The 20,200-nt window shown below is 50.5% G+C and overlaps 2 protein-coding genes across 3 annotated transcripts in view; one reads left to right on the top strand and one right to left on the bottom strand.

Annotated features, from left to right (window-relative positions):
* Glt1d1 (glycosyltransferase 1 domain containing 1) overlaps window positions 1-3,379 on the bottom strand; it is a 50,692-nt gene extending 47,313 nt beyond the window's left edge. The window contains exons 1-2 of the mRNA XM_048343141.1: window positions 2,432-3,379; window positions 1,857-1,996 (exon numbers count right to left, since the gene is read on the bottom strand). The gene's annotated coding sequence lies outside the window, so the exon portion shown is untranslated. The remainder of the gene's footprint in view (window positions 1-1,856; window positions 1,997-2,431) is intronic.
* A 3,041-nt stretch (window positions 3,380-6,420) lies between these two features.
* Window positions 6,421-20,200, top strand: part of Slc15a4 (solute carrier family 15 member 4) — a 31,765-nt gene continuing 17,985 nt past the window's right edge. Inside the window, exons 1-8 of one of the 2 annotated variants that reach the window (XM_048343138.1) lie at window positions 6,427-7,177; window positions 9,508-9,803; window positions 12,189-12,357; window positions 12,747-12,824; window positions 13,200-13,368; window positions 16,549-16,704; window positions 17,733-17,891; window positions 18,463-19,486. In XM_048343138.1, coding sequence (XP_048199095.1) covers window positions 6,629-7,177; window positions 9,508-9,803; window positions 12,189-12,357; window positions 12,747-12,824; window positions 13,200-13,368; window positions 16,549-16,704; window positions 17,733-17,891; window positions 18,463-18,638 — 1,752 coding nt within the window. In that variant the 5' untranslated portion in view covers window positions 6,427-6,628 and the 3' untranslated portion in view covers window positions 18,639-19,486. Of the gene's footprint in view, window positions 7,178-9,507; window positions 9,804-12,188; window positions 12,358-12,746; window positions 12,825-13,199; window positions 13,369-16,548; window positions 16,705-17,732; window positions 17,928-18,462; window positions 19,487-20,200 lie in introns of those variants that run through there. The other variant, XM_048343139.1, reaches the window with a different exon arrangement.

Below are 20,200 nucleotides of genomic sequence, written 5' to 3'. Positions count from 1 at the left end.
GGGGATGTGGAGGGAATTTGCTGTTAGCATGAGTAAGGAAAGCTCTCAATATTCTAGGAGGCCAGGCATGTCTAACATTGTATAGCATGCTGGACAGCCCTACCCAAGGAGCACTGTCCTTCCAAAATGTCAACAGCTTCCTGCCTTCTGCACATGTCTCCAGGGAAATAAGACCAGCGATTTCACACCCGAGTGGAGGCAGGCTGAGGGCCTGGCTTGGGAGTAAAGCAGACACTTGGTGTCCATCCCACTCCTGGGGCAAGAGAAGATGGGATGGTATTTTGTTTAGCAACACAAATGGAACAAGACTGTCACATTCCTGAGGCATGAAGATTAGGGTGTGGGAATGCCTTTTTCTGGGCCTTCAGCCTTCTATACAGTACCCTACTACAGAGATGCCTGCCTTTGGGAAGGGCCCCAACCACCCTGTCTGGGACTGCTCTCAACCTCCCTTATCCCCTTGTTCTCTGCACCCTTCCCATGTCCTGGTACCAGTCTGCTTGAGCTATCATGGTGGTGTAGTCAGCCCTTGATCCTGACTGATTCCTGACTTGCTGTTCATCACCTGTGCCGTCCAGGGAGGGCATAGGTGCTGCCTGGGCATTTGGTAAATGCCTGCCAAACTCAACCAAGTCATTGTACGTGTGTGGCTACGGTTTTTCTTTTAATTGGTTAGTACTGTGAGGAAAACATGCGAGGCAGGCCCCCTACCACCTGTCACTCCCAGAGCCACTGTAGACATTAGCTATTTTCCAGGTAGGATCTTGCCTTTTGCCAAGGTTGGCTTGAGCTTTGAGCCACCTATGTGTTCTTTCTCATGTGGGTGGGGATGACAGGTGTGTATCACTGCACCCAGCCATTGGTTGAAATGGAATCTCAAGAACTTTTATGTCCGCTGGCCTCAAACCACGGTCCCTCAATCTCCACCTCCCCAAAAGCTCAGATTGCAGCTGGAGACACCACGCCCGCAGTCCTGATTTTTCACAGAAGCCAGGGCTATGACGGGCTTTGTGGTATGGCAACTCACACTTGGTTTTTCTGGAATACACCTGCCCTGCCAGGAGAGGGATTTTTTTTATGTATCTTTTGGGACCCATTCGTTTTTTATATTCACTGCTTTGGTTTACTCATTTGTAAAATGAGAAAACCATAAACAGCATCACAGTTAATTAGCTCATTTTGATGAAGTCTTTCATGATTCTCCCAAGCAAGTAATATAAAAGGGCACAGAAACAAGTACATCATCATGGGATATCTAGCCATTTCTGGCAAGGAGGAAGAAGGGTGACAAAGACAAATCAGGGTGCCTCTTAGGGGACTGCCTCAGATATTCCCAGCAGGAGCCATGAAGTGCACATGAAGCCAGTGATGTCTCTGGACATGTTTCCAGCTCCTAGCATCAGGACAAAGGGAGCTTTTCTGTCTTCCTGCACCTCTCAAGAGGGAGGTCCATGGGCACACTGGCTTCAGAGGGACCGGGGGAAGCTCTGCTGTAAAACTCAGCACTTGGAATCTTTTTTCTCATAGCAGTCAGTAGTGGGGCACCCTGCATCTGTTTTTATCAGAGGTTTTTGGTATTTGTGCATTCAGTGTTCCTCATCGCATGTCTACTACAGAGTACTGGATATACGTGTGTGCGTGTGTGTGTGTGTGTGTGTGTGTGTATGTGTATACAGGCCCACATGCATATGTGTTTGCCTGTGGCAGAGAAGGAGAGACCAAAAAACAGTGAAGTGGAAAAGGAGAAATGTGCGGCACTGTGGTTTGTGTGCTCTGGTTTTGTTTCCTGTCCCTGACTTTCATTAACAGCACTTAAAAATGACCAAACATAAAGAAAAGCAGCAGCCACCATCTACTTTCTGTGAGGGAGGGTTGCTTCTCCAACAGGCAGAGTTCATCAGTGCCTGGGCAGGAAATCAGGCCATGGAGCACTGGGCAGAGCCGATTTTTAACTTATCAGCATGCTGATATGCTTCCCAAAGATTCTCATCCCTGCCTGGGGATTAACAAAAAAGAATTGTAAAAATCCCACAGCCCTGAGATAAGCACTATCAATAATATTCCATGTTTTCTAGACTTTGCAGATGGAAGCAAGCCACGCTCCTCAATCGGCTTATGAGAAGCTGGCTATATGTCAGGTTGCTCTAGCACTCTGCTCCTCACTGAATCCCTGACTAGCCTCAGCTTGAGTGCTGTGTCCCCAACATGCTACACAGAAGCCTGAGATACAGAAGACCAGAAATTTGGCCCCTGGCTTTCCCTGGTTCCCCTACAGGGAATATTTTTCCTGCTGATTTTTGCTGTCTTTGTTCTCTGATATTACTGTTACAAGAAATAGAAACTCTACTTGTAGGGGGTAGCAATATGCTCTTTTCATTAATTGTGGCAGGCAAAATTCTTGCATGGACCACAAGCTATGAGGTATACTCACCGGTTCTCCTGGTTTTTCAATCTAACACCATCTAGAGAGCTCGTGAGAAGAGAACTTGCAGATGTGGTTTGGTTCCTCACAATAGGAAGATAATGCAGAATGAATCTTACCTGGTGGCTGTCCCTTTAAAAGCAGTGAACATTCCATGAGCCAGGTGTCTGTCTGTGTCGCAAGGCTTATACCAGTAATCCAAGCACTTAGGAAGCTAAGAAAGGAGGATTTTAAATTCCAGGGCTGCACAATGAGACTGTATCTCAAAGAGAGAAAAGATAAGTAATAGTGAAGAGACTGAACATTTCCTAATGTTAATGAGAGGGGTAACTGGGAAATTCTGTTGCCAGCTTTCACCATGGTGGTGCCATGTGGCAAGAAATGTTGGCAGGTGCTAGGAGCTGGGAGAGCCCCCAGGTGATGGGGAGCTTGGAAATGAGCCATTCAGCTACCCCAAGTTGCTGTATGCCACCAGGGCCTCAGAAGTGGGGCTAGAACCCTGAGCTCTGGATGAAGTGTCTACCCACTCACCTTTGAAACCAGTAGGAGAAGGGTCAATTGTGGCCCTGTGTGGATTTCTGACCTGTAGAACTTTGAGTTAATAAACAATGTTGTTCTAAACCGCAGGAGTTATGCAATTTGTTATGCAGCAACAGAGAACTGTTGCAATGAGAACTTTTCCACTTCATATTCCTACATGGGCCAAATCATTTAAATAACTACATAGTATCTCAGCATAAGCATGCTTTATAATTCAATGGATGCTTTCCCAGTAGACCTGTGCTGTTTCCAAGCATTTTGCTATTTTTAAGCAACATTGCAGTAAATGTTTTTCAATTCCCACATGTAGAATTACATCACCTGTGGACTAACATAGCTTCCACATGGATGACTATTTGTCCTCCAGAAACGCTGCATGAGTTTACCTTTCTGTGGGCCATTTATGAGTACGTTCACGAACCTAAATATTGCTGCCACCAAATGTTTTTCGTGTCATGTGACAAAATGTTGCAAACTGCTACGAGTGCTTTGTCCCAACGCCATGGCCCTCAGCAAAGCAATGATGGAGACGGGACCATGGAACTGGTTTCAGGGTACCAGGGGACCATCAGCAACAGATCTAGAGGGTCCCGTGAATGGGGTTTTTATTCATTATAAAACGGAATATGTGCAGAAAATAAAGTAACCATCTTTTAGAGATAAGGGCACCAGAGTGGGGGGAACAATCCTAGGATTAGTGATTTTCTGTAAACAGGAGGTGAAGGTGAGCAGTAAAATAATTATTTTAAATAATTATTAAAAAATAATTATTGTCAAAGTGATGTACAGAGGGGTTACAGTTTCATACGTAAGGCAGTGGGTACATTTCTTGTATAATTTGTTACCTCCTCACTCATTTCCCTCCCCTCCCCTTTTCCCTCTCCCCCCATGAGTTGTTCAGTTGGTTTACACCAAATGGTTTTGTAAGTATGTCCCAGCCAGCTCCAAGGTCCAGGGAATGTCAGGAGCTAAATAGATTACATCTAGGGTAGAAACTGTGGCCACTGTAATGCTAAGAGCAATAGATCTTACTAGGGCCACTCAGCCTTCTGAGTCAGATAATGGCATTCCAATTCTCTTTGGCAGAACTCATGGCTCTGCATTTACAGGTTCCCACAACAAAATATGCTCCCTTTTTGCATTTTAGATTTTTTTTTTCATGAAAAGCATTTGTATTTTTTTGCATTCCTTTCTGGGTATGTTTGTACTGCATATATTAATTGAGACCTTCTCAGGTGCAGTTAAAAGAAATTCCCATTTGCTTGACCAAAAAGAATTTACAGGCTCATAACTGAAATATCAGAAACAATGCTGATTTCAGCTAAGACCAGAAGCCAAATCCCACAGGCTGAGATTTTCAAAGAAGATTTTCTCTAATTTCTCCCTTCTGGGCAGCTTAATTTTTTTTTTTTAACAAAATGGTCCCTAGAAATTCTGGGCTTATATTTTTCTAACTCTAAATGCAGCAGAAAAGAGAATCTCTTTTTCTTGCTCACCCCACAGTAAGCTTTGGTTTACCCCACAACAAACTGGATCACGTGCTGGTCCCTGAACCAATCACTTTAGCTTAGCACATAGAATGTTGCTGATTGGATAGACTTAGATTACAGGCTCATTCCAGAACCTGAACCGGTTGTCTGGCAGCCCCACTCACCACATGCTGCTACAGGCTGCATGAATTAACTAAGAAAAATCCCAAGGTGCAGTTTCATCAATAGAAAAAAACAGATACTGATAGAAATGAGTAAGAGTATATACTAAAGGCCATCCACTGTGATTGTCTAATTTCTGGTATGCTTATACTTTCATAATGCTCTTATGAATTCTTCAGTTAAACCAGTCATACTGGTGCATGTTTTAAACCCAACACTTTGGAAGCAGTGACAGTAGGATCACTGTGTTGATGTGGGTCTAGAGTAGACTTGAGTTCATAGCTAGCCTGAACTCATAGTAAGAGTCTATCTCAAAACAAATAAAATTAAAAATTAAAAACAGAGGGTGGGTGAACAAATGCAGCAATGGTACTCACTGGACACTATATTGAAAATGAACTGTACAAATTGTAGGTGAGGATGTGAGGGGAAAATAGAGAGAGCAAATGAAGGGATGACACTATCCAAAAAGAAATGTACTCATTATCTGGCTTAAGTAACTGTAACCCCTCTGTACATCACTCATATAGTAATAATAAAAAAATTTTAAACAAAGATTCTTATGAACTCTTTATAAAACAAAGACATTTGTCATATGTACATCAATGTATTTTTCAGTTAGTATTGTTGTTCTGCAGATGATCAAACCCTGGGCCTCCAGGGACCTCTAAATCACATCCCCTGACTGCAGTTATTGCTACTTAAACAAGTAAGTTTTAAGGCTGTATGTACTCAAATCAATTAACTTATTGCTTCTGATGTGGCTTAATAAAGCGATCCTCTAAGATTTTTAGACTTTAAGATTTTGCAAATTTTTTCTCCTACTGCCTTTATATTTTTGGTCTATTTGGTTTAATATTTAATCCACCTAGAATTTATGGTGGTACTAAATATGAATCCTATTTCTTCCGTAACGATTATGTACATTATGGTTGCCATATGGATTAGGATTGCATGTAAGGAACTTTAAAAAGATGAACACAAGGTGGTTAGGTGTGGTTGCCCTGCAGGTGTGTTGACATCTTGCACTCCTTGCAAGAACGGGAAGCAGTAGTTCACTTGCCCTTCCTTGCTCTGGCACCCCCTCCTGCTCCTCCTGTTGGTGAACGTTGGCCTTGTGCAGGTGTCTTGTGGGTTTTTTAAACACAGGAGGAAAACTACCTAAGAGGCATGAGTTTCTGCACATAGGGTCAACTAAAATGAGGGCTTGAAAAGTCATACCAAAACCTGACTTTCTGACCAGAGTCTCACATCCTCTATAAAAATAAACCAAGTCATCCTAACAGCTGAATTCCCAGGGGAAGCCGCAAGCGCAGGCAGGCAGAAGGGCAGATCTGAGGGCTGAGGCCCAGCTTCCAGAATGTACAGGAAACCCAGGGCTCGAGGGACCTGAGGCGATGGATGAACACCGCCTGCAACTCAGCAGAGCCAGGAGACAGGCAGCCCCTGGGGCTGCGGCCTCCCAGGCTCGGGGCAGGGCAAGGCCCAGGCCGGGGCGGGGCGGGGCGGGACGGGACCGAGGGCCAGCTCCAGCCCGTGGATCTCGGCCGAGAAGGCGTCGTCCCAGGTCCCGGGCCACGTGCCGCGGACGCTGCGTCCCTCTGCTGCGTGCTCCCTCCCTCCCGCGCTCTGGTCGCCGGTGACGCACGCATACGCTCGGGCGGGGTACACCGAGTGCACACCCCACAAAGTGTTCGGCGTCCTCACTCCAGGCCTTTAGCCACACGGCCACTGGGACCCAGTACTGGGCTGCGGCGCGGTCGTGGTGGGAAGCGCGCCTCGAGCCGCCGGCGCTCGGACTGGACCCTCAGCCAGTCAAGGAGCCGCCCAGGTGGGTCGAGCCACTGCTCCGCCGCGCTTCCGGGGTGGGGCAGGAAGTCTCCGGAGGATGAGTGACAGCAGACCGCCCTAATGGGGCGTCGCGGAGGGGGCGGTCTCGCGAGGTCGCGGCGGCGGGGCCTTCCGGGAGCTCGTCCGGGTAGCCCCGGCAAAGGCGGCGGGCAACTAGTGGCGGATGGAGGGCACGGCGGAGGAGCGGGTGCCGCTGCTGGGCGCGCGGCGGGTGGCGGGCGCGTTCGCGGGCCGGCGCCTGGCCTGCGGGGCCGTGCTGGTGGCCGAGCTGCTGGAGCGCGCCGCCTTCTACGGCGTCACGTCCAACCTGGTGCTGTTCTTGAACGGCGCGCCTTTCGGCTGGGAGGGCGCGCAGGCCAGCCAGGCGCTGCTGCTCTTCATGGGCCTCACCTACCTGGGATCGCCCTTCGGCGGCTGGCTGGCCGACGCGCGCCTCGGCCGGGCCCGCGCCATCCTGCTCAGCCTGGCGCTCTACCTGCTGGGCATGCTGGCCTTCCCGCTGCTGGCCGCGCCCGCCTCGCGCGCCGCGCTCTGCGGGGACCCGCGTCCGGAGCGCCCGCGCAACGGCTCGGCGCCCGGACCCGATGGCACGCCCGGCCCCGGCGCCGGCCCGGGCCGCCGCTGCGCTCCCGCCACCTTCGTGGGGCTGGCGCTCGTGGGGCTCGGCGTGGCCACAGTCAAGGCCAACATCACGCCCTTCGGCGCCGATCAGGTGAGAGGCCCCGGGAGCCTGGCACGGAGGGGCCTCCGGCTCTCCTGGAAGCTCCGAGGCAGGTCCTCGCGCTCCCGCCCCACCTGCCAGCGTCTAGCCTGCCCCGGAAGCTGGCAAGATGGACCGGGCTGGGGTCCCACCTTCTGCAGGGAGGAAGCAGGCTGATGGCACACCTGCCCTCGCACCTGGCCCTGGTTGGTGGGGCGCGGGGGGTGGGGGGGTCCCACCTCATGTGGAATGGAAGCCACCAACTGGTAGACTTCCACCACAGAGTGAAGGCTCCACCAGTGAATCCAGTGGGATTCACTGAATTCCAGTGGGATGAAGGCTTTGTTGGAGGAGCCATTTGCACCCAGACTTGAAAGATAGGGAAGCTTACTGTTGTTACAGGATTCCATATAAGGGGAAAATGCAAAGACTCTGGGGTTCAGGAAACTCGTGGTGCCCCTGTCATTGCTGTAGCTTCCTTTGTGAAAGAGTGAGAATATACCCTGTCCCTCTGTCTTCAATGTTTTGAAGGAGTTAGGAGCCTACTTGGTGAGAAGGGCCAGATGAAAAAGAAGCTGAGTCCTGTTGGCATTAAGCTGCCAGCCCCTGGCACGAAGGAGGGAAGACTCAGGAATTTTCCAGGGGAAAAGAAGTGAGCCTCAAGTGGCCTGGGTGACAAATCAGTGCTACTAGCTGTTTTTGAGAGCTCTGGTGGTAGGAGTCATTCTGCTTGTAAGTGGTTGGAGACAGGAGGAGTATTGTGTAAGAAATGAAAATCACGAGGCTTGTATTACAGTCTTCCTAAGTAAAACCTATTGGATACGGCCCCTCTGTTTGCAGGGGCCTGTCAGGTAAGGCTGCTGTCAGATGACCCGCAGAATCCAGTGGTCCTTACAGAGGCCTGCGGGTACCTCAGCCTAGAACGTCAGCTCCTTGAAGGCTATGATGTCTGTCCAGAGTGGGCTGTGTGGGAGGTGGTGATGCCAGGGCTGCTGGCGGGAAAGACACCTGGACTACAGGCAGTGGCTTGTGTGGGAGTGGTAGGAGGGATGCCCTGAGCTTCCCTGAGTGTCTGGCCCATGCCGGCCCATGAGGGCTTGCTCTGTGCCAAGTCTGCTGAGTACTAGTTTAGTTCCAATGACACCTCCGTACTAAAATATACTAAAGGAAAGCAGATGCAGGCTCCCTCTTGTGCTTCCATTCCTATGGAACACCCCCAGCACAGGCAAATGCTTCATGACCACAGGTGGTAGTTGAGTGGCTGCTGGGGCTGGAGGGGGCAGAGAGGTGACTGCTACTAAAGGGGTGGGCACTGAGTATACAAAAGACCACTAGCCACATGTTTAACAGATAAATGTTGCATGCTTAGCTCTCTATGAAAAGGGTTTGGGGGAGTTAGTTCCTTTACACCAATGTACTGGGTCTTAGCTGGGTCTTGAGGGGGATTTCAGAGGCCTTCCTGGTCCCTGAGGTGCCCCTGAGGTGCAGGCTGCTTCCTGCGGGGAGGAAGGAAGGAAAAGATTAAATGCTGTCTGCATGGGGTTGGTCCGTCTGCCTGCCTGCTCCTGTGGAGGCCATGTGTTTGTGCTTAAGGTACTCAATAAAATCTCTGCCTCTACAGTGGGTCCTTGGAGGCATTCTGCAGAGAGGTGATTGGGACCAGCCTGCAACTTTAAGGGGGCAGGTGGATGGCTTTCACAGGGAGTGTGAGCTGAGGGCCCAAGGGTGACACCCTCTAATGTGCTTCTGCCAGCTCCGGGTCTCCCTGGTGACAACCCTTTTGCAGAGGTCACTGTCCTTGATGGATCGAGCCAGTATTTGCAATAGGGATTGGAAAATTGCAAGTCAGCCAACTGTTTAGCTCATGGTCCTCAATCTAGTCCTTTAGCTTTGCTGCCTGGCTTGATTCTAGGAGTATCTTAGGACCAGTCATGTGAAAAGCTTGTTTGTCCTGGCAGGGTTGGATGCAGCTGTGCCCTTGCTGACGTAATGTGGCTGATGCCCAGTGGAGCTGTGGCCCTCAGCCAGGGGCCAGAGGCACTTGATGTGCCTGCCACCGAGGCAGATCCCTTTTGTGTGGAGATGATTGCTGTGTGGGCTTGGGGCTCTGGGAGGCCTTGATCACAAACCAAGTTTCCAGGAAATGAGAATGGCTGAGATTTTAAGGTTAGGATTTTGTGGCCTCGTTGAACATTACCTTTTTCCTTTGGAAGGTGAGATTTATCTAGTGAAGGTGAGTGTGGTTGCCATTGTGGATAGAGAGGGAGAAGGAAAAAAAAAACGAATTAAGAAGGAAGACATCATCACAGATTTGAAAGTGTTTTTTCTCTCTGCTATTTTAGGTCAAAGATCGAGGCCCAGAAGCCACCAGGAGATTTTTTAATTGGTTTTACTGGAGCATTAACTTGGGAGCGATCCTTTCATTAGGAGGCATTGCCTATGTCCAGCAGAACGTGAGCTTTTTCTCTGGTTATCTGATCCCCACAGTCTGCGTGGCTGTGGCGTTCGTGGTTTTCCTCTGTGGCCAGAGCGTCTTCATCACCAAGCCCCCAGATGGCAGCGCCTTCACAGATATGTTCAAAATCCTGACCTACTCCTGCTGCTCCCAGCGGCGCCATGTGGGGCGCCCAGAGAGTGGGTAAGTGCTTCCTTGATGTCCCAGGCCGAGCGATAAGGCTTGCATATGGTGTGTGCCTTCTTGCTGTGTGCAGCCCGCTAGGGTTATGTGGACTCTGTCTGGTGTCCTCTGACCTGCATCCTCTGGAGGTCAGGATGCAGTGTATCCCTTCCTTAGAGGGAAGCGCTCACACTGTCCTCCGTGCCCAGCTTCTTCACTATTAGTGTGGCCAGGCGCTGCCACCTGCTCCAAAGTTGCTTACAGAGGATTGGGGCAGATTGAGTATGTACTCTGTGCATGGTGTTTTGTTTGAAAGCATTACACCAAAGCACTGGTAGAAATCTGAGCAGTTTTCTGAGCCTGAGTACTGAGACCAGAGGACAGAAGCAGTGTTTTAAGACACTTTGATGGGAGCCACATTGCCCTTGTGAGTGGTTCAGTGATGGTTTCAGTGCTAAAGGTCTGTGTCCTAGAAGCCCTTCCCAAGTCCAGCAGTCATAGTAGGCCAGATGGTGGTCAGATAGACGCTAGACCGGACACATGGCCAGATAATGGTCAGATAGGGTTAGGCCAGATATGTGGCCAGGTGGTGGCCTGGCCGTGTTGCCTTTCTTCCCCGTACAGTGGCGATGGGCTGGCTACTAGGATCTTTGGAGCTCCTCCAGAGGCCTGACACAGATGAGAATGTCTGTGTCAGCTACCTGTTGCCTGGGGGCCCAGGAGGCACAGCACACCTGGCTTCCACATGTGTGGCTCCTAGCTTCATCTGCGCTCAGCTGCTGCCCCTTCAGATAACTGAGCAGTGGAGATTGTTTACTTCCTCATGCTTGATAAGAGATGGCCCAGGAGTTCTGTCTCTCTCCACATCTTAGAGTCCATCTGAGAACTCCCAGGCTCCTCCTGGAGATTGCAGTGCCCTGCGGCCCTGGGGGAATCTCTCCTGACACAGCTGAAAGCTCCAGCACAGGCTTCAAGTATAGTCTGCCCTGCTCTCTTGTCCTTTGTGCCTGTGGCATAATGTCGTGCTGCAGGGTGGTCCCCTAAGAATACCTCTTTGAGGCACATATGGAATGAGCAGTTCTGCAGAGAGGATCTTTTATTTGGCTCTCCCATGCTTTTATAGAAACTTATTTAGCACAATATAAATCACTGCCTTAGATATATCAGGATGTTAAGAGTTAGTACTTTCAGATAAAGGAATGAGTAATACCTTGGAAGTTACAGCTCCTCTTTTTATGTGATTGTTTTCCCCTACACCAAGCTTCCTAAGGACAGGAGTTGTGCCCTCAAAAATGTATACAGTATCCTCTCTAGCACCTAACAGGATGAGCACATTGCTTGTAGTAGGTCCAGATTTGTGCCTGGTAAGAGAATAAGGTAAAATAGTGGCAGGTTGGGAAAGCAGGACAGTGAGTTTATACACAGAAAGGAGAGCCCAGAATTGGAAGCAAGCTTGGTGGTGATCGTCACCTGGCATTTCTGGCTTTGGCAAGTAATGTGCAGCCTTCCCCTCCCCAACCTTCAATAACCCCCACTGTGGTCTGCATCATGGGTGAGGAAATCTGCCCCTGGGTCTCTGAGGCCTGAGACATCATGTGGTACAGAACAGGGCAGCCCTGGCCGCCTGCCCACACTAGTGACTGCCTGGCCTCTGAGGCCCGAAACATCATGTGGTACAGGACAGGGCAGCTGTGGCCGTCTGCCTGCACTAGTGATTGTGCCCAGTCTCAGGATGATGGTGTCAGTGCCCAAATGGTCCTCAGCAGAGGAGAGGTCTCTACTCCTAGACGTGTGGGAGCTGGGCTGGGTCTTGATGCTGCATCAAGATACGCATCTGTCTGTGTTTGGACTGTGACTCACAGGGTTGAGGGTGGGGGTGGAGGAACAGCTGTGACCTACAGCGGTCAGGCTGCCCCTCCAAAGCCAAGACTGTCCAAGTTAGAGTCCCAGCCCCAACTGTAGCTTTGTGACCTCTCTGTGCCCTAACTTCCTCCTTGGATTGGGCCAGTAGAGCCCTTTAAAAATACCTAGGCTTTCAGTCAAGACTAATACATGAGTCCCTGTACCCCGGGCCCCAGCACCATTACCTGACATGCTGCTGTCATGCTCAGGGTTGTCCCTTCCCTGCTGTCGGTCACCTGGGCCAGTCTGTAGATCTGCCCTCTGTCTCCCTCCTGGCCTCCACACATTCATTGCACTGGCCAGGCCCTTGGGTTGCCAGGTGATGGCATCTTACTGTAGTTAGGAAGAACTGTGGTGCTTAATTTGGTGGGTGCAGTTGGAACTGGCCTGAGTTAGAGGAGGCTCAGTATAGTTAGCTGTTTCCTACCCCCAGACTTCATTTGTTGCCGAGTAGCTGACTGTGTAGGGTAGAAGAGAACTAATTCCTTCGTTCTGTTTCCCAAGTGAAGGCAGTGGAGTCTCTCAGCAATCTTCTAAACAAAGTCTGTTTGATTCATGTAAGATGTCGCGCGGAGGGCCGTTCACAGAGGACAAAGTGGAAGACGTGAAAGCCCTGGTCAAGATCCTGCCTGTGTTCTTGGCTTTGATTCCGTACTGGACGGTGTACTTCCAAGTGAGTGGCCAGCCTCCCACGCCCAGGCATCGCTGCCCCAACGTCTGGGGTCCTGGGAGCTGGGGCTTGGTTATGGGATTACTTTGGCTGTTTATGTGCTTTGGAGCTTTCCTGAGGAGAAGCTAGGAGTGGCTGTGCTTCCGGCCCTCCAGTCCCCTTTAACACAGTGTCTCACTTGGGTAACTGCCATCTTTGCCAAAATGGATCCCCAGGGCACTGTAGGGTCGGCAGCTGGTCGATCCATGTTTCTGAAGCTTACACCATTGTGTATTTCTGCTTCCTGGCCAAGTGGCAGGGTGCCACAGGGTTACTGTGTCTAGGATGGCAAGGGTGCCACAGACATGCACAGTGCAGCCGCATCACACCTATGTCCTGCTTTCTGTACCCAGATGCAGACCACATATGTCCTACAGAGTCTTCATCTGAAGATTCCAGAAATCTCAAGTATCACCACTACCCCTCACACGGTAAGGGCCTTGAGGTGACTCGGGACAAACCTTCTCAAAGACCCTCTGTCAGTGTGAGAGGTGATATGGGCTAGCACTGCATCTCACCTCCATACAAAATGCCACTCCATCCAGTTCAGCTTTATTAGAATTCACCGATGGACAAGTGGACACTATTATACCCCTACTTCCCTTTCCTCCTTCCTCAGCAGAGAAACAGTTATTCAGTTAGAAGTGTGTCTCTTCCCAGTTCCAGTATCTCAGAGCTGAAGGCCCTTCCCTGGGAGGTGATGGGTGGAGGGTGGCTGTCCTCGCTGGCATTTCCCTTGGTATGCATTACTCTTTGCCCCAGCCTGTGAGGGACTAAACCCTCCCCTGTGGTGTGCTCTGGCCCAGTTCCCGGCAGCCTGGCTCACCATGTTTGACGCTCTGCTCATCCTGCTGCTCATCCCGCTCAAGGACAAGCTGGTGGACCCTGTGCTGCGAAGAAATGGCCTGCTGCCGTCCTCCCTCAAGAGGATTGCTGTGGGCATGTTCTTTGTGATGTCCTCTGCCTTTGCTGCAGGTGAGCGGCCTCTCCCCACAGCTCTGCCCTGTGCTAAAGGCGTAGCCTAGCCAGCCATCTGGAAGACTTCGACTCAGATCACAGCTGGGCCTCAATTCCTAGCTCTTCCTTTTGCAGAGTTTACTTTCCTTCCTGGGGATACATTGCTGTTTTTCTTGTAGAATTGAAACCATAGAAGTGTTCTGAAGAGCAACTGTGCCTTTGGGTTGAATTAAAGGGGCTTCGCTTTTGGAGTATGGGCTGCTGGTGTGTGGGTTCTGAACCCAGTGTGCTCCATTTCTCCAGTGTGAGCACTACTCGTAACCTCAGGCCTGCGAGAGGCGTCAGGAGGCCCCAGAATCTTTGCAAGTTTGACTTTGTGTGAATTTTCCTTGTCAAATTTTACCATATTATTACAAGCTCACACCCTCAACTGTACCCTTCACCCCAAAAGACAGTAAAAAAAAACTTGTTCCTGGGCATTCCACCAAGGGGAATTACCCTTTCAAAGTACTGTCTGTTTTTATTTCTTACATTTTGAAATAGTTTATCTTTGCTGATAAACCTGTGGGGTTGATGACATCTTTAACTTGGATTTTTCCTTCATTAATATTTGAGAATTATTGACCTGTAAAATAGCTTAACTGTGTGATAAGAAAGTTGATATTCCTGAATCCGCTACAGCAGTTTGAAGAACTATGCCCTAAGCTCTTGAGAGCATCTAATATTCACTGTATCCTTCATCTACTGCCAGAGAGCATATTACAGTATTTAGTAGGCTTAAAAATGAGTCCTTAGGCTTAAGGAATCTATACTCTAGCAACTGTGCTATTGTAGATGTTGAGCTTTTACTGGTCAAACAGGTAAAGGGAAGTTTGTCTGAATGAAACATTCACTGTGTGTTGCCTTTATAGTTCATTTCCTCTCCAGAGCTGTGCATTCAGGGAAATGAGCAAATCAGTCGGGGGGAGTATCCCTCACGTTAGAGTGTCCTTCTGGCTTGTGCTGCCAGGACATCTCGACTTCTTCCTGGATTGGCCCCTCTGCTGTTTCTTCCTTCATGAAGGGCACATGCATCTGACTCCTTCATTATTTCCTTCGATTTCATTAAGCGCTTAATCACCCCTCGGGCCACGTGGGGGTGTTCTTGTGGTTTCTGGGCTCGTCTGTACAGGAACAAGTGCCCCATGAGAGACCTGAGATTCCCCAATCAGGCTGCAGTAGGTCTGCCCTTTAAAGAGCCACACGGCACAGAATGGGGGGTTTCAGCGCTGACCCTTGTGTGCCTGGGGAGGCAGAAGTTGTGGTGAGGGACTGAGGAACTGCCAGTAGAGCAGTACACAGGTCCACAGATTCTGTGTTCCCGCCCTAAAAGGGCTATGCTGGGCAGTCTGCCTTGAACACAGCTTCGTAGTGTAAAGCCAGCACCACCTGTGCCCCATGGCAGCCACTTCCACTTCTGGATGTAGTAAATACTACCCAGGAATATTGGTGGGCTTGAGCAGAGGCCCAAGACCAGGCCAGCTCCAGCAGCATGTAGATGGAAATGCCTTGGGCTGACCCCTCTCTGGCTACATCACTTGTCTGCATTCAGTCCTCAGCTGGCAGGGGTTGCCTTCTCTGAAAGCTCAAATGCAGCCCAGGCAGCACCAGGGCTTTCTTAGGTCTGCTTAAGGGAAGAGGAAGCATGTTGACAAATTCGATGATATATTTCCCCTTAAAATTTTGTGTGCATGCCAGGCTCTAGGGGCTCAGGTCTATAATCCTAGCAACTCTGCAGGCTGAGATCTTAGGGTCACAGTTTGAAGCTATCCCAGGCAGGAAAGTCCATGAGACTTAAATGTCCAATTAAGCACCCCCCAAGAGCTGGAAGTGGAGCTATGGCCCAAGTGATAAGAGTGCTAGCCTTGAAAAGAAAAACTCAGGCCCTGAGTTTAAAAGCACGAGGACCCCTCCCCCCCAAGAAAAAAATTATGTGTATGTATGTTCCCAGGCATACTGGAATGCACCACCCTTCAGTTTCCTGTACTGGGATTGCAGTTATGTGGTTGTATGCGTGGTTTTCTGAGGTGCTAGAGATCGAAGCCAGGGCCTCAAGCATACTGGACCATGGCTCTGCCACTGAGCCACACTCCACTTCTGCCTTGCTTTGAGTTACTGACAGATGCTTCTTAAGAAGAGGAAGCTGTAGACCCTGACTCATTACTGTAACTTCCTCAGCAGTGCTTACCCATAATACTTAAGTGTCTATATTTAGTCTTTCCTGTTTCTGTGAAAAGAAAATCCCATTGATAAGCTGGTTTTAACCTGCTTAGGAAAGTAAAAGAGTTACTGTGCATGTTAATTCTGTAGGGAAGCGGGTGCACGGGAGCTGTGACACGCAAATTCACACACTCTTTAGACTTCTGCCAGCCATGATGTCCAGTGTTGTATCTAGGTGTGCATGGTGAGAATCAGGCCAGGCATGTGCCTTGCGTGGTTCATTGTAGGGTTTCAGCTTACTCTGGTAACTGCAGTGGTCTGTCTTTTCTTCCATGTGGAACTTGATCCCCAGTGCTGTCTGCACCATGCACAGATGTGTGAGGCTGTTGATAGTGTTGGTTTATCCTAGTCATTAGAAGGTCTCTGGGTTTTCCCTGCTGATTTCTGAGTGAGGACAGCATCGGGAGCTTAGCCCCTGCCCTTGGTCTAGCCTTGCTGTTGCTCTTTGGTGGCTGCACTACCCCGTATGTCCTTCCTTGAAACAGGAATGAGTGAGCAAGCAGTCTAGGTACTGCTGGGTCAAACCCAGTGAGTACCTGTTTCCTGCAAAGGCACCAGTGACATAGAGGTCAGGTGACAAGACCCTGCCACACCTGTGTGGGCTGCAGTGGAGGGTCTATTGCTGCTACAGGATCTGTGGCTGCAGAAGGACCGTGGCTACAGTGAAGTGTCTGTGGCTATGGTGGAGGGTCTGTAGATACAGTGGAGATTGTGGCTACAGTGGAGGGCCCGTGGCTGCTGCGGAGAGGATCGGTGACTAGTGGATGGCCCATGGCTTCCATGGAGGGCCCGTGGCTTTGCAGGCCTGGGAAGCGGTAAGCCTGGAATACCCGAATCAGTATTGTCAGCAGTCACTTGTGGTAAACACAAACCTAGTTGTTTAGTTTGGTGGTAAATGTTCATCATCAAGTGCTTGACTAACGCACTTATAAATTACAGGAATCTTAGAGAGTAAAAGGCTGGACCTCGTGAAAGAGAAAACCATCAATCAAACGATTGGCAATGTGGTTTACCACGCGGCAGACCTTCCCATCTGGTGGCAGCTTCCCCAGTATGTGCTGATCGGCATCAGCGAGATATTTGCAAGTATCGCAGGTGAGCATGGTGCCCAGGGTCTGGCCGGGTAGGTGGCATGGCGTCTCGGGATGGTAGGCTGTATGTTGTGTGGCAGGGAGAATGTGGTTGAGAGCTGAATACTAAGGTGGTAGCTGGGCTTTTCCTTTCATGATGTCAAAAACCGTGTCCTCAAAAATATTTTCATGACAATTGATTGCTTACGATGTCACCAGATAGAAAAAGAGCAAATGGCTGTCTTCTGGCCTCGGCCCTTCAGACTCAGCCATGGCTCATGGATCTGGGTTGTTAGATTTTGAGAGCATGTCCTTGCAGACGTCTTGCTGTTGGAGACTTTGCAGTGTGGATGGGTATCTGCCTGTAGGTCCCCCAGGGTTGCAGTGTGGACGGGTGTCTGCTTGTAGGTCCCCCAGGGCTGCAGTGTGGACAGTGTCTGCCCGCAGGTCCCCCAGGGTTGCAGTGTGGACGGGTATCTGCCCGCAGGTCCCCCAGGGCTGCATTGTGGACGGGTGTCTGCCTACAGGTCCCCCAGGGTTGCAGTGTGGACGGGTATCTGCCCGTGGCTCCCCCAGGGCTGCAGTGTGGATGGGTATCTGTCCGCGGGTCCCCCAGGGCTTCCAGTAGCAGGGAAATGAGCAACACGTCAACTTGGAGACAGCAGGATGCTGGCGGCAGGCTTGCGGAGGAAGTGGGCTTTCATCAGAATAGACGGCATGTCTCCCTGCCTTGCTAGTGTATGAATTTATAAATGACCTGCTGAGGATGTTTTAAATACATCGCCTTCAAAATAGAACCCCCAAATAGATTCCATGTTTCAGTACACATACTTTATTTTCAAAAGAAGAACTTCAGTTTCTTGAACAGTCTGTAGGAACAGAAAGGAACGGATGTTGAAACCAGCTGTTGGCATAGGTTCCAGAACATTGCTGTTTCCTTGAGGGTGGGTAGGAGCGGCCATTGTGCCTTTCCAGTGCTGTCTCCTGCACGGAGCCCACGCTTGCTCTCAGGTGAGGTCTGTTCATGAGACACCTCTTGTCCTCTTTCCCTAGGACTGGAGTTTGCCTATTCAGCTGCCCCCAAATCCATGCAGAGTGCCATCATGGGCCTCTTCTTCTTCTTCTCTGGAGTTGGCTCCTTCGTGGGCTCAGGGCTGTTGGCTCTGGTGTCTGTCAAAGCCATTGGGTGGATGAGCAGCCACACAGACTTTGGTAAGAACTAGCCTCTTGTGGGGTGAGCAGGCTGGCGTGGGACATAGAGATGACCCTGCCCCACAGTCCAGCCAGCCCTTTGCCATGACAGTGAGCAATACTCTCTCCTGGCCTCCTCTCTCCTCACCTCCCCTCCTTTCCTCTCCTACCGTTCCTCCTCTTCTCACTTCTCCTCTCGTCTCCTGTCCTCCCTGCCTCTTGCCTCCTCTCCTCTCCTGGGCTCACCTACCCTTTTCTCACTTCCCCTCCTTCTATCTCCTTGCCTCTTCTCTTCTCACCTCTCCCCTCCCTATCCCTCCCCTCCCCTCCCTTCTTACCCTCCTCTCTCCTGGCGGGATGCCTGTGCTCCCTGCAGCTTGCATGGAATCCCTTTGACATGTTAACTCTCTCCCCACTGTGTCCAGACTGTGAGGCAGTGAACTCCAGAAGACTTTCATAACTCAGTGTGCTTAGAGTAGTGGACAAGTGACTGGTTCCCTTTTTCTGAGCAGTGATTGCTGGGGAGCCCTTGGTGGGATGCTGAGACTAGCTCCAGGATAACTCTCACACCTTCCCTCACATCTTCCCTCAGGTAACATCAATGGCTGCCACCTGAACTACTACTTCTTCCTTCTGGCCGCCATTCAAGGAGTCACTCTCCTGCTTTTCCTCATTGTTTCTGTGAAGTATGACTTCCAGCGATCACGAGTGGATGGAGGGCCAGCCAGCAGAAGAGTGGACGGCAGCTCCTCCAGCAGAAGAGCCTGACTGCTCTTGTGTGTGCCTCAGACCAAGGTGCCCGCTGCCCTCGTGTGCACCAGACTCAGGAGCCCTAGTGCTCTTATATACATACCAGACAGATATCTGGGCCGTGGGCCAGGTGCACGGGGGATGGGCCCTGCCATCCCCCAGCCTCCCAGCCCTTCATGGCACCTGCACTGTTTCCTCTCCCCTCTGCCCAGAACTAGGTAAGTGCCTTACTGTGGTCTGTCTCCCGGCAGTGTGGCCCTCCGGGAGGAGAAAGGCAGGTCTCCAAGGCATCAAGTCTTGGGGAGGTACTGATGTATCAGCTGTGTTCCGACACACATGTCACTTGCCTATCTCCTATCATACATCTCCTATCATACATCGGCAAGCATTGACCTATCCTGAGGCAGGGCGGGGTTCTTGGAGAAGAAGATGTGTCCAAATGCTGAGCAGGTTTTTGGCGAGGTCATCTCCGTGGTTTCTATGTTCATAACCGCCGGTCTTGCCCTTGCCAGGTGTCTTGGGTGTGGGTGGGTGGTGTGGATGTCTGGTGCCTAAGCTACGGACATTACTTTTTGAAGGAGGCAAAGGTGTGCTTTGTTAGTAAGACTGTCCTTTCTAGCTACAGAGCCACTAAAGGTATCATAAGCTTTGCCCATATCCATACTTTCTTAGTGCACTGATGAAACTGGAGACCAATTGTTATTGACTGTGAGGAAGCCCTTGCTTCAGTGGAATTCACTCCATGGACGTGGTGACTTACGTGTGTGCACACTTACACCAGGAGCTGTTGGCACTGTTACCTCTGAGCTCTTCTGTTTGTGGCTGTGTTTTGGTATACTTTTGTTATTAAAGCTTCCCAGATGTGAGCTGGCAGGGTCGTGTGTGGTCTCTCGCACTCATCCCCAGTTGGCATGTGCATGTAAGTCACACAGGCTGAGAGAACAGAGGCCATTATGGTACAATGTTCGCCCTGCCACAGCCCTGTGATTTTTCTAAGCAGATTCTTAAGCCACTTTATTAAAGTATAACTTTACATTTGCCAGATATGATAGCAAGAAACTCCCCAAAAATGACCCAGCATATCGAGCCGAGGAGTTACAGAAACACAAACACAGGCCTCTCGACCGACAGCTCTGCCTCACAGGACTGGAGACAAAAGACAGCCCTAGACTTTTCCTTAGATCCTGGTGTGAGAAAGCAGTGGTACTCCAGGCTCTTGCCCGCGATTCCTCCGTCCCGCGTGGCATCTGCCTGACCTGCCCAGGTGTGGCTTCCAACACGAAGTGGACGTCCTTGCGGAATGCCAGCGGGGAAGGTTGACAATCAGAGGACAGCCTGTGACAGGAGAGACAAGCATTCTCTGTCTGGTTCCTGACACAGAGCTTTGGGTGCCAAGAGTTTTCTTCCAGTGATTGGTCTTTGCAGTTTCCTGGGTTGAAGGAACATTTTTGTCCTCACAAAGCCACTGTTGGTGGGTGCCTGGAGGCCTCTGGAGGGGCTGCCCACCAGGGCAGGTGTGGTTGTCAGCAAGTTGGTTTCCAGCCTCATTGCTGACCGGGAGTGGACACAGCCAGTGGTGG

The sequence above is a fragment of the Perognathus longimembris genome, chromosome 3 (assembly GCF_023159225.1).
Source record: "Perognathus longimembris pacificus isolate PPM17 chromosome 3, ASM2315922v1, whole genome shotgun sequence".
Lineage (NCBI taxonomy): Eukaryota > Metazoa > Chordata > Mammalia > Rodentia > Heteromyidae > Perognathus > Perognathus longimembris.
This window is presented reverse-complemented; position numbering and strand designations above follow the sequence as displayed.